Source organism: Erigeron canadensis, chromosome 1, assembly GCF_010389155.1.
Source record: "Erigeron canadensis isolate Cc75 chromosome 1, C_canadensis_v1, whole genome shotgun sequence".
Lineage (NCBI taxonomy): Eukaryota > Viridiplantae > Streptophyta > Magnoliopsida > Asterales > Asteraceae > Erigeron > Erigeron canadensis.
Genome location: NC_057761.1, coordinates 58138353 through 58151764, shown reverse-complemented (window position 1 = coordinate 58151764; position 13412 = coordinate 58138353). Strand labels below are relative to the sequence as shown.

General features: G+C 34.4%; 2 protein-coding genes across 2 annotated transcripts; one reads left to right on the top strand and one right to left on the bottom strand.

The window, feature by feature from the left end:
• Positions 1 to 2563: 2563 nt before the first annotated feature.
• On the top strand, positions 2564 to 3173 carry LOC122609379 (histone H3.2). The gene has a single exon (XM_043782428.1). It carries the CDS (start codon positions 2649 to 2651, stop codon positions 3057 to 3059), a length of 411 nt encoding a protein of 136 aa, XP_043638363.1. The 5' UTR covers positions 2564 to 2648; the 3' UTR covers positions 3060 to 3173.
• A 2025-nt stretch (positions 3174 to 5198) lies between these two features.
• On the bottom strand, positions 5199 to 8270 carry LOC122596014 (receptor-like protein 7). Its single transcript, XM_043768514.1, has one exon. The coding sequence runs from the start codon at positions 8268 to 8270 to the stop codon at positions 5199 to 5201; it is 3072 nt and encodes a 1023-aa protein (XP_043624449.1).
• Positions 8271 to 13412: the final 5142 nt, after the last annotated feature.

Below are 13412 nucleotides of genomic sequence, written 5' to 3'. Positions count from 1 at the left end.
AAACAACTGCCTCTTTATTCTTTTATCACTTATCAATGACATGAATATGAATCATCACACTTTTCTTGAAAATCCAAGTACTATTACTCTCCTAGAGAAATTCGAAGAACCTTGTCGTCTTTACCATGATTGTGTAATTCTAGTTTATAAAAGGTTTGTTGATTGTCACTCTTTATCAATTCTCTTGCTTTTCATCGAAATAAGACTGTAAGTGATTAGGTTAAATAAGACTGTAAGTGATCAACTACTTATTTGAAATAAGACTATAAGTGATCATTGATCATATATAATAAAGGATAAAACCGTAGACCATTAGTAATTAGGTTAATGATTACATCAGGCACGTAGCATATCAATGGAAAGCAGTAGACCAGTGGTAAGTAGAAAGCAGCACAACAAATTAAGCAGCACAACAGATCAGATTACATGAGTCTAACAGACTAGTCGGACCAACACTTTCAGTTTACCTTAGTCTTATATGCCCTACTAACTAGGCCCCCCAAATTTATCCCGCTTAAGTCTCGGAAAACCTTAAGCCGACACTATTAACAAGTCTTATGTATTGCCACTAGAATATTTGTACGATAGATAAAAAAACTCATTTCTGTTGATTCATTATATATAATGATTTTCTTCAAATCTTAAGAGATCGAGGTGATGAACTTATAAAAATATTATAAGGATACATCGTAGTAAGTTAGTAAAAATATATGATACACAAGACACCGGGGGCCTCGAAACGACTTTGAGCTCCTTGCAAAGCAACTGGTCATTCTAATAAACTCGTATAACGGATTGAAAAAATTAAGGCCCTTCGTTCCACTTCCTTCCGTACAATGCTAATTACCAAATAGTTATTACTAGTATTTTCATATTATAAATATATTATATATGCTTTGTACCAGTACTTCGCTATAAAAAGGGAACTACATACGAGTATATTCTACAGTATATTTGTTTTTTTTTTTCTTGTAGACTTAATATGATATGTATCATGAAAAGACATTTCACTTTCCCAATTGTTTGTTGTTTGTTTTTTTCTTCTTGTCAGTTCTCCACACTAATTTCACTTTTCTGTTTCTTTATCTTCTTTTAGTGAAAAGTTTATTTTTGCCTCATAAAGTCGATTCTGTATCCAGATGCTGGTCAAAATCCGATAAGTTGATAGAGGTACTTTTATTTCATTTAAGGAAAACAAAAAACTATAATCTAAGGGAAGTTGAAATTCAATATTCGAATTTAGCAAAGACAAGAAAAGTCTTCATCACTTGTACAGGATATCAGAGTTGGGTTTGGAAGTATCTAACATCAATTTGATTTATTTACTTAGGGCCTTTTTTTTCTTTTTTTTTTCCATTAAGTGTTGTGTTGATTAAGTGTCTGTCTGAATTTAGTGTATCTGAGACGGGTAAGACGATAAATAAATAATTGTTGTTTATTATGTGTGCTGAATTAACCGACTGAATAATTGAAATTAATATAATACAATTGAAATTTAATGAATGTCTTTTAAAGAAAAGTCTTGAAAGGATAATTATGTATAATACCTTTAAGCTTCACTTTTTAATTAAGTGGTGTCTTATTAAATAAGTCCTAAACAAACACTATATCCAACGCCTGTTTGTTTTTTTTAACCATTAAGTGACTGAATTGATTAAGTGATTGAATGAATAAGTAATGTCTGTATGGATTAAGTCAATACAGTTGTTTTTTGCTTATTAAGTCAAAAAACCAAACACTTTTGATTACTTAATGAATTAAGTATTTTTGATTAAGTCACGACTTAATTTATTAAGTCGAAAACAAACGTCACCTTACACAATTAAGATTCAGTCATATCTTATTTATTACTCGTAAGATGTTATAAAACCCCACCTTAGATCATTTTCAGACCATCTATGTATTTTTCCCAACGTAATAAATTATTTACGTTTTGTTCATGTTTAATTTCATTCATTTTATGTTAACGAACAATTCATTCATTTTATGTTAACGAACAAATAAACAAATATAATATCGTATACGTGTCGTATACGTGTTTGTTCAATAAAGAATTTAGCTATTTCATGTTCGTTGTGATTATAGACGAACACAATAAACAAACTTATAATTAGAATATTGTAATACGAATTTAACATTATTTCTATTCAACATTATTAAATATTTCTTTTTTTGATTCCAAAATTCTTTCACGTGATGGGTCTCTAAATTTTGAGTTGTTCGTTCTTAGCCAATCACATTTTTTTCATCGAAATTATCTCAAAAGTTGAAAGGGCTTTGCGAAAGTATGTGTAAAAATATTCAAAATAGTATTACTAAAAAAAACAAAATAATGAAATTTTTTGTTTATCCGTAACTAAAGAAACACAATGCCAGCCATCCGCCATCACAAAAACCAAATATCCAATCCAACGGCTGCAATTCATTTCCCATCTTTCACGCGGATCGCCATCCAACGATCCAAATCGACCCCCTAAAAAATCAAAATTCCCAAACTAAAAAATTTCAAAACCTTACCGCTAATTTTCTCCCCAAACACTTTATTATATAAACAAACCCTAAATCCCCAAATCAAAATCACACACACTTTACCAATCAATCATAAAAAAAATTCTATATCTATCTCTATATTTTCAATCTGATCTTAAATGGCACGTACCAAGCAAACCGCCAGGAAATCCACCGGAGGAAAGGCTCCACGTAAGCAGTTGGCCACCAAGGCGGCAAGGAAGTCGGCACCGGCGACGGGAGGAGTGAAGAAGCCACACAGATTCAGGCCAGGAACGGTTGCGTTGAGAGAGATCAGGAAATACCAGAAGAGCACTGAGCTTTTGATCAGGAAACTTCCATTCCAGAGGCTCGTCAGGGAAATCGCTCAGGATTTCAAAACCGATCTTCGATTCCAGAGTTCTGCTGTTGCCGCTCTCCAGGAAGCTTCAGAGGCGTACCTTGTTGGTCTGTTTGAAGATACTAACCTTTGTGCGATTCACGCTAAGAGAGTCACTATAATGCCAAAGGACATGCAACTTGCTCGTCGTATCCGTGGTGAAAGGGCTTAGAGTGTTGGTGTTTAGTTTGTGATGGAAGTTAGGGTTTGTAGATCTGGAGTTGTGTTGGTATTATCTGCTTATTTCTTAATGAAATGAAATGAATATTTGAGAATTTTCTGCTTATATATATCTATAATCTCACCTGTTTTGATTTGAGTTATCTATTTCGATTTTAATATTCTGATTTTGCATTTTGATTGTTCACATAAACAGTTCAAATAATGATTTTGCATTTTATGAAGTTTTACAGTATTATAATATATGTTGTTTTGATTATAGATTGATGGATTGAATGGAGATGATTTTTTAATCAGATGCAAAACCAGAATGTAGTAGTTGACTTAAACACGTATAACTTCATCAGTGGTGTGATTAGTGTAGAGGTAGTTTTTTGTAGCACTAGCAGTACCACATTGTCTAGTGGTTAATACAGGGAATGTGTGTAAATTTTTGCCTTTCAAAAGAAAAAAAAAGGTTCACTTTTAGGATCCACAATAGCAGCAGAATATATATTGTAGATGAATGTAAACATAATTCTTTTAATTTCAGAATATATAAAGTTGAGTATTGAGTGCGAGTAGATTCTTAACAATTTCAGCTTTCAAAGTTTTGGAATTTTTATAATTTTAAACAGACAGGACTAGTAGAAGCATTAGACAACAAAGGCTAATGCTGCTAACTGTGATTAATTTTCTCCTTTTGGAATTTTGGTGTATTTTTTTTGCTTCATCTGTGCTTGTCTTTGAGCATGTTGGCTTCGATGGGGTGTCAACATTGTGAGATGAAACCAAGAAGCCAGGGAGAGAGATGCCCATCGGCTTAGTCACTTCTAGCCTTGATAGTACGCCTAATGCCACCAGGTTGATTTTTATGCCTCCTTCACAATTGCTTTTGAGACTGTTGGAGTGAATCGGTAAAAGATTTTATTTGGCTTAGGTGCATTAAAGGGAAAGACTATTGTTCTTTTAGCTACCATTATGGAAGACTTCACTCACGTAGAACGTGTAGTACTCACGTCATGCCACCTATTCTTGCTGAGGCTTACAAAAAACTTGGGACACCACACGCCAGTGAGTGCCACCATTAGAATGACAGATGCAAACTATCTATTGGGGCTTTTCACAAGCCTTAAGGTTCTAGCTAGCCTTCTTTCGATTTCCACCCTTTTCATTTTCTCCCTGGTGGCTATTGGGTTCTTAGTGATACAACAGTCACAATACTATTCAGCAGGGGCGACATCTGATCCAGATAGAATCAAGCTGATTTTTATTGGTGTTGATTGTGAGTTCGTCTACTGGGATGGTATTACTTTGGGTATGGGGAGTAAATAATTGGTTGGTGCATCTAATATTAGAGGAATTTGGTTTATAACCCAGGCAATGGCTGTCATCGTGTAGCATTGCTTGGTCACACACTACTTTGTGGAATTGCATGCCTCTTACGATGCATCAAAGTAGACTATCATCAATGGTGGGTGGCAATAAAGTTGAAAAAGAAAATGCATGAGATAAAGCGTCAATAGCTTCAGAAGCTTTAGAGCTCAAGACTATTTCTACTAGCCACACTTAGATTTCTGATTATTGATTTTTTTTGTATATAAAGTTCTGCGAGCAACTAAAATTCATGTGCTGATTAATTTAGAACTAGTCCATTACCAATGTTTTACTTCAAAGAACATTTGTAATAAGATTACATTTAGAATCCTTTCATTTGTTACTACCGATCCAAATTCCCGATCCACTTATTGCTACAGGTTATAAATTAATGCTTCAGCAATGCCTTGGCATATAAACTTTCTCATTTGTTTATAAGGCTGAAGGTATATGTGCAAGTCTAATTTTTGTCTGAAAAACAATGTTTGGTTTAGCTCTATAATTAAGCAACATAAACATATTAATTAAACAATCATTTTTCAGGGTTAAACGCCATTAACCTGATGTATCTGTTGTGGCAGATTAAGCAATATACGTACCAAAAATACAAAAAGAGATTAGCATTTAGCAATGTGAAACTGCATAATTCAGAAAGTGCAAATCCACCCCAAGACCACTGTACGTGGATAAAAGGATGTTAACCAATTAAATTGCTTTTCATGATTTGGTGGCTAGAAAAAACATGCATATATTACACACCTTCCAGAAATAAATTTCATCTTCCTATATATATGTATCTTCTCTTGTTTCGCCAACTCGAGATCATTTGATCCCCTGTATGAACAATTGAATTGAACCACATTGGTTTTCCGGTTGACAACATGAGATATCCCATTACCAATCCAAATAGGACCCCACATCCATATCCCAACATCACCACTCTCCATGTAAAACCACTATCTTCTTCATTGCCATCTCCAGTTCCACCGCCTTCAAGTTGTGGTTCTCGTGTATTCTCATTGGAATGTAATGGAAGACAACAGAGATTCGGATTCCCTTCAAATGAGTTCCATGTAAATGTGTTGAACTGTTTTCCTGTTGGAATGTGCCCCACGAGATTATTTTGAGAGAGATTTAAAAATTCAAGCAACGTCAAGTCTACGAGGCTTTGAGGGATCTTTCCAGTAAGTTGATTCCAAGATAGGTCTAATGATTCGATTTGTGTTAGCTTCCCAAAAGCATGTGGGATTTGACCTGTGAGGCTGTTGTGAGATAAGTCAAGCACTATCAATAAGTTAAGCTTTCCAATGTTGTCTGGAATCTCCCCATTAAATTGATTATGTGATAGACAAACAATTTTATAGCCAACAAAAATTCGAGTAATAGCTTGCTCCGTCCCTTTCATTGAGACACTAATTGTATAATGCTGGACACCGGTGTTCAAATATTCCAGTTTTGTGTTGCTTTTTATGCCACTCTTCATGGCACTGAAATTCCGAAAATATCTTTTAGGGAGTTGGCCTACAAACTTATTATAAGACAAGTCAAAAACTTGCAAACTTTGAAATGGGAACCCAGGAGTTGAAGGGGGTACAATAGGACCATGAAAATTGTTTGACTTAAGGATAAGAATTTGCAGGTGTGGAAGAGATCTCAACCAGTGAGGGAATGTACCATTTAACTTGTTGTTTCCCATATCAAGTACTCTCAAGGATTGACATTTGGACAAGGAATATGGTACCTCTCCATCAAACTGATTTCCTTTCAAAATTAGCCCTTGGAGGTATCCACAGTTCTCGTATACATTAGGAATGGTTCCTTGAAAACGATTTGTTCCCAAATCTATGACTGAAAGAGAGGAGGTGATATTTCCAAAGCATTCTGGAATCGCTCCATCAAACGAGTTATTCGACAGATCCAAATACCATAGACGGTTCATGTTGCAAATGGATGGAGGGAATGGTCCTCGAAAACGATTGTTACTCAGATATAGCGTTTTAAGAGAGGAGGTGATATTTCCAAGGCATTCTGGAATCACTCCATCAAAGCTATTATTGGACATATCCAAATACCATAGACGGTTCATGTTGCAGATGGATGGAGGGAATCGTCCCTGAATGAGGTTGGACTGAAGATACATATATTCTAATGTATACCATTGAGATTGTGGCAACGCTGTTATGAAGTTATGTGAGAGGTTTAAATGATACAAAGTATTACCTCCTATCTCCCCTGCCCACTGAGGAATTTGCCCATGAATTTCGTTACTAGATAGATCTAGCCTGTAAATATTTCTCATGGATCGTAAAGATTCCGGAAATACCTTCAGTTTACACGAGGCCAATTCTAAGTATCGGAGATCAGGATTGACATGAGGATTAGCATTACGGTTTGTAACAGATAAACCGCTATAGGAGAGAGTGAGATCGTAAAGGTTTGGAAGGCTGGATAACAGTGTATCTAACTCCCAGTCACCACTAAAATTATTATATGAAAGGTCTAGGTCAGTGAGGTTGGTGAGCTGTTGAAATGTTTGCAGAATTGGGCCTTGATCATTAAGCACATCAATCTGGCCATCAAATTGATTGTTACGAAGGTCTAATGTTTCTAATGACCGGAGAGAAAATAAGGAAGATGGCAACGTCCCGTTAAGTTTGTTAGAGTGTAAATCTAGAACAGTAAGGTGCCTTAGGTTAACTATGGAACTGGGAAGGGACCCTGTTAAACTACAACCAGAGAGACTTAATATCTTGAGAGCGTTGGTAGCGTTAACTCTGGGCAGTGGACCAGTGAGGTCAGTGTTAAATGACAAGTAAAGCTCTTCTAAATATTGAAGATTGAAGATGTTATCAGGTAACTTGCCTCTCAAACTAGTACTCCCGAGATCCAAATAATTCAAAGAAGAAGATATGTTAAGATAAGTTGGTAAAACCAAACCTAAATTAACATAACTAAGGCTAAGATCTCTCAGAAGAGTAGAATTTTGAAGGAGATTGTTGAAGATGTAAGGTTTAATTCCCAAATTCTTATTCATGGAGAGATCAAGTGAAACCAATTTAGGATGAAGTGAGATTTCCCAGGGGATTTGGCCTGTTAAACTGTTGAAAGATAAGTCGAGCTTTTCCAGAGATTGAAGATTGAATATAGTATGACGTATTTTTCCTTGCAATTGAGTTTCACTAAGTCCTAATAATCTCAAAGAAGAAGAGATATTCAGAGGCAAAACTGAAGAGATGTTAACACCTCCAAGCGAAAGTTCTTCCAAACAAGTATGGTTATGAAGAAGATTGCTGAAAACACGTGGCTCAAGACGGAAATCAAAGTTCCAAGAGAGATCAAGAGACACCAATTTATGAAGAAGCGAGATGTCGGTCGGGACTTTTCCAGAAAACCCAGAATAAGAGATGTTGAGATGCGTGAGAGAATTTGAAAGCCTTCTTATCTCACGTGGAAGTTGGGAACCAGTAAAATTATTGAAAGCAAGGTTGAGACTTTGGAGGTTCACAAGGTTGAAAAGGGAGGTGTTAGGATGGAGAGTACCTTGTAGCATACCACAACTAAGATCGAGACCGATAACATCACCGGTGGAGTGGTCGCAAGTGACTCCACCCCAACCACAACAATCTGTATTCCTATCCCAATTCATCATCACTGGATATGAATATTGACAGTATGGTGATGTAACATTGATGGAGGAAGAATTTTGTTTAAAATGAAGCAAGGCAAGTGTTTGTTGAGCAGAGCATTTATGAGTAGTTAAGTTGGTATTCAAATAAGAGGAAGATGCAAATGAGCTGAGGAAAGAAAAGAAAAGCAAAACAGAGCAAATAAGCGTTGTGTTACTCATTTTCTTTTTATCTATTTATTATTGTAAGGGAAACTCTTTTTGTTTAAATAATATTTACAACTGCTAACAATATTTATACACATAATTTCAAAGACAAACTCTAGTTCTAAGCGTACGAATTGGGTTGTGCAAGTCTTTCAATTGATAGGCCTGTACATTGTTGTCCAATTTTGAAAACTTTCCATCTATCAATTGATATAACAGCTCAAAAATATCTTCATTTGGACATCTTTGTTTTTGAACCTTTAAAAAATTCATGAGGTGTTGAATATTGGACTACTATGTTATTGCTATCATGTAGGATTTCATCAACAGTTGTGCATCCTCTTAGTTTACTTCTCATAACGATTGACTGGTACTAGTTATCGAGTTGTGCATTATGCATCCTTAATTCCTTATAGCTACTTTTAGACGTCTGTAATTCTAAGCGTAAAAATTGGGTTGTGGAAGTCTTTCATTTGGTAGACTCTGCAATTAGTTGTCTACATGTCTGATTATGCAAACTTTCCATCTTTTGATTGACGTGACCATAAAGTAAGGCTTAGTTTGCACAAGTCCTTATGGGTCAACATAGTTGATTGAGATGTAGCACTCGTGGACGACCAATGATTTGTGTAGCAGTGAAGGTGGGGTCTAACTTTAATATGGTTGTCTACTTGTGAAGACTTTTCAGCTTAGTCTTAATATTACTTCATTTTGTCTCCCTTTGATACGAACACATCGCGTAATTGGCCTGCATCAAGCCGTAGGCTAGGTGTAGAACTTGATTCAAAAGGTAGCTTAAAGGAAAAGGGGACACCTAGATTTATAAACCACCATCAGTCACATACTTGACCGATTTGTGATCATAAGAGTCTTTAAAGTGAATCTAATTGATCACTAGTGTTTTGGAATGAAAAGATATTAAGATCACATTGAACAAATATTTTGCATTTAACGCCTAATCTTAGGGGTGTTGATGGGTCGGGTTAATTGGGTTTCGGGTTATTTGGTTCGGGTTATTCGGGTTTTAAAGAATTATAAGTTAACCCGTAACCCAAACCAAATAATATTTGGGTTTGGGTTGTTTGGGGTCGGGTTTTTTGGATCGGGTTTTGGTTAACCCAAATAACATGTCATTGAATTTACGTGCATTAGTTACGCAATATTGCAACAATATAATTTCAATTTCAAAAACTTGAATAATAGTAATACTTATATAGACTAAGTTCTTTATTTTCAAATGTGTTGAAACACTTTTGATTATGCGTTTTTTGAATTCTTGAATGAAAAAATGATAATATTATTAGAATAAAAGTCATAGACAAAACAAATAAATTACAAACTATATAAAAATATAGAAACTACTGATATTAAATAAACAAATTTTGACAATATATAACTCTTTTTATATTCATATTTTTATCATCTTTTATTAGTGTATTTTTTAACATCCATTATTATTTAACTTTGCACGTTTCTGATTTTGTTTATAAATGAAAATTTAATATTCAAATAATATATACTTTAAACAAATTTAATGTGTTATATTAGTGTATATATATATAAATGCAACTTATTTGGGTTGACCCAAACTATAACATTTTCACCCACAACCCAAACCGATTAAGCTTTGGGTTATTTGGGTTAACCCAAATGATGACCCACAAGCCAAATAACCCAACCCGTATCACCCAAACCCATTCGGGTTGGGTCGGGTTATTTGGGTTTGGTTATTTTCAACACCCCTAAACTATACTATATTAATAAACAAACCGCTCTCTATCTTTAAAATACCCAAAATACCCTTAATTTTCAACACATTTTTAACTCACACACTAAATTTATTCAATATATCCCTAAAATATTTTACATACATATTTATCCAAACTATCTATCTCCTTTAATAATTAATATAAATATTTTCACCTAATGTCTCTATAATATTCTTAATAAAGTTATTTACAAAAAATACATCTCTTAACCATAAAATAACTATACTACCATTTACGTCAATTACTTTTAGATTAATAAACACATCATTACCACCACCGCCACTAGCATCACTTGTTGCCGCCACCATCGCCGTATTGCGCGGGTACCCATCTTGTTGTGATTATATGCAAGTGTATTGTCATACAGATTCAATTCCTTGATATCTTTTAATAGTAATTTTCCACATAGTTCATATTCTTTTGAGACGTATATTCATTTAAATTCTAACGAGTTTTGTTCTCTTTTATCGTGAATTGTACCTGGCACTTGTAATGTGTTTGATTATTATCGTAATCAGGTAGATTTATGCGTATAAGATTAGCATATATATGCGATATGCACAGTTCATCTCACTTGTGCTTATCATCTTCTTAGACCATTCGTAACCATTCACCTATCTTATCTACACTTCTGTTTGTTGCGTCAAGTTCACCTTCTCATTCTCTTTACCTTTTCTTTTACTCTTTAACCATTCACCTATCATGTGGACCGCATTATTCAAATTTGATACCTCACAATATAACCAAATAAGTGAAATAACCAATCAAAATAAAACAGCTAAAATACTTAATAAATTAGAAGGTGAAGTAGGTGGAAGCTTTCACCTAGCTAAGCATCACTTACCTTTTCACCATGTCATCTTTAATACTTTCACATATCTCTATTGGTGATCATTTATCCCCTTCACCTAGGCTTTAAGGATGGTCTTAGTGGTAGTCGGTTTGGGACGTTGGGTGAAAAGAATTTCATCTTGCCAATTTGGGTAATAAAGTATCCGAATTTGTATAGTTATGGTCTAATTTACCCAATTGTGTCAAATTCAAACTAGATTAGAAGGTATCACGGTACATTAATTCTTCATAAACTCTATCGAATTATATGGATACTTCTAATCTTCTATAGCGTGGGGATCATCAATAATTTCTATCTTAACCTTACTTTGTTTCATGTCTTTTTTATTCCTTGAAGTTTTAGACTACACGGAGTAGCCCGTTCCACGCCCAAATTCGTCCGAAACTCCCCCATCAACCCCGGGGGGCGTTCCACTCTATTAAAAAGCATGTCGCGTTACAAATCAAACGTCTTGCCCTTTTGTCCTTTTACCTATTATTATGGTTGACCACCTTTAACTAACAATATTTATTAAAATAAATAAAGGAAATAAGGGGCATTCTCCTAATGATTCCGTCAAAAGGAATGGAGGAACGCTATCTTTTAATGATTGCTTGCCACATGTCTTCATTTGAGTGGAGGGGTATTCCCTACATCCTCCACTCCGGCACTCCTCACAGTCTTAACTTCTTCCACATACTTTCTTGTTATAGATTTGGTGTGTAACTTTGGAAAATGATCATAATACTTGTTACGGTAAATGCCTTTTTTATATGTATTTTAATTTGTTATCAGGACAATTTTACCCAAACTAATCGTTGAATATGGTAATTAAGCTGATATACATTTCTAGATATGATCATTTTCTTTTCGAACCTTTTACTTTTCTTCATCATGTGGAAAATAGAATTAACATGGCTATGATCCTTACACTACCTGACATGATGTCCGCACAATGTAATGAGGACGGTTAATATGTGTTAGACGACAAAGATATTGATCCAAATTTTTAATTTTCAGTTGTGATAAGAAAACGAAACTTTCATGGTTTTATTTGAGGGATTAATCACTGAAAGACTAATGTATTTTTCATTTTGTACATGGTTGCCCAAGAAACTTAGCTTACCTGTTAAATGTACTTTTTCCTTTGTACATGGTTGTCCAATTTACCTTGTTATTGATGTATATCACCCATAAACTTGTAAATTTTGTAGCTAATTGACCAAAAACACCTGTTACAGTCGCTAAAAATGGTGAAAATGTTTTTTCTTATTATTAACATTAACAATATGGATATTTAGTTTGTATTATACTAATGACATAGATTCTAATAAATTCATTTTTTTTTATCAAATACAAACGTGGTCTCATCGTTATTAAATCAACAACCACATAATGAAACAGACGTAGTTGGCTGTTTCATCCCGACGTTTGTTTTATCACCAGGATAAATTAGTTAGCCTCGTTTGTCTCATCTATTAGTTTTTTGATTTAAAAAAACACGAGACCACGTCTGTATTTGGTGAAGAAGGCTATTTATTAGGATCCATGTCATTAGTATAATATAAATCTAATATCCATATTATTAATTAAAATACTAATAAAAAGTTTGCCTAAATCATATATAAAACACTAGGGATGGGCATTGGACCAGTCCAGTCTCGATGGTACCGAGTCTCGAATTTTTCAAAAACTTGGTACCAGTTCGGTCCCATTTCTCATTCGGTACCATTATCCGGTACCAAATCCCGGTATCGCGGCCCCAAGTACAGTACACTCAGAAAAACGGGTACCGGTCCCAAGTCCCATTCGGTACCACTTTTCGGGATCGGGACTTGGGAAAATGTGCTCATCCCTATAATGCACCCCTAGTATTTATATCATTAATTTAACAACTATAACATGTGTTTTTGTTCAACCATGTACAAAATTTACAAGTTTGTTGGTAATACAAATCAATCAAAAAATAAATTGGGCAACCATGTACAAAAGAAAAGGTACATTTAACATGTAAAATTGTAAGCTGCAATGTCATGACTGACTAAATTGTCACGCTAGCTCAATAAAGTATAATCGGCTATAGAAGGTCGTTTTGTTCAACCAGGTACAAAATTTACAAGTTTGTGAGTGATACACATTAATATTTTAGTTTATTGGGCAAACATATACAAAAAGAAAAATACATTGGTCGTCATTCAGTTATTAATCCATTTTATTGGTAATGAGTTCTTTTATAAGGTAACTAACTTATTACCCGTATGATAAAACCAATAAGGATGTAGAGCCACACAAACTAATAAGTCCTTTGATAGGAATGCAACAATATTTAAATTGTACGAGCATAATACCCGCGTGTTTTGGTGAAATTTTGTTTTGGGAGTGACAATTTGTTATAAGGGTAGATATGGTAATTTGGTGTCGTAGTGTGTGAGAGGACATTTTAGGAACCATAAATATGCTGAAAGCGGTTTTTGGGGAAAAAAATGTTTAATTTCTTAAGACATATCATAAATAAAAAACCTAAAATGTTTTATAAAAAAGTAATAATAAAGATAA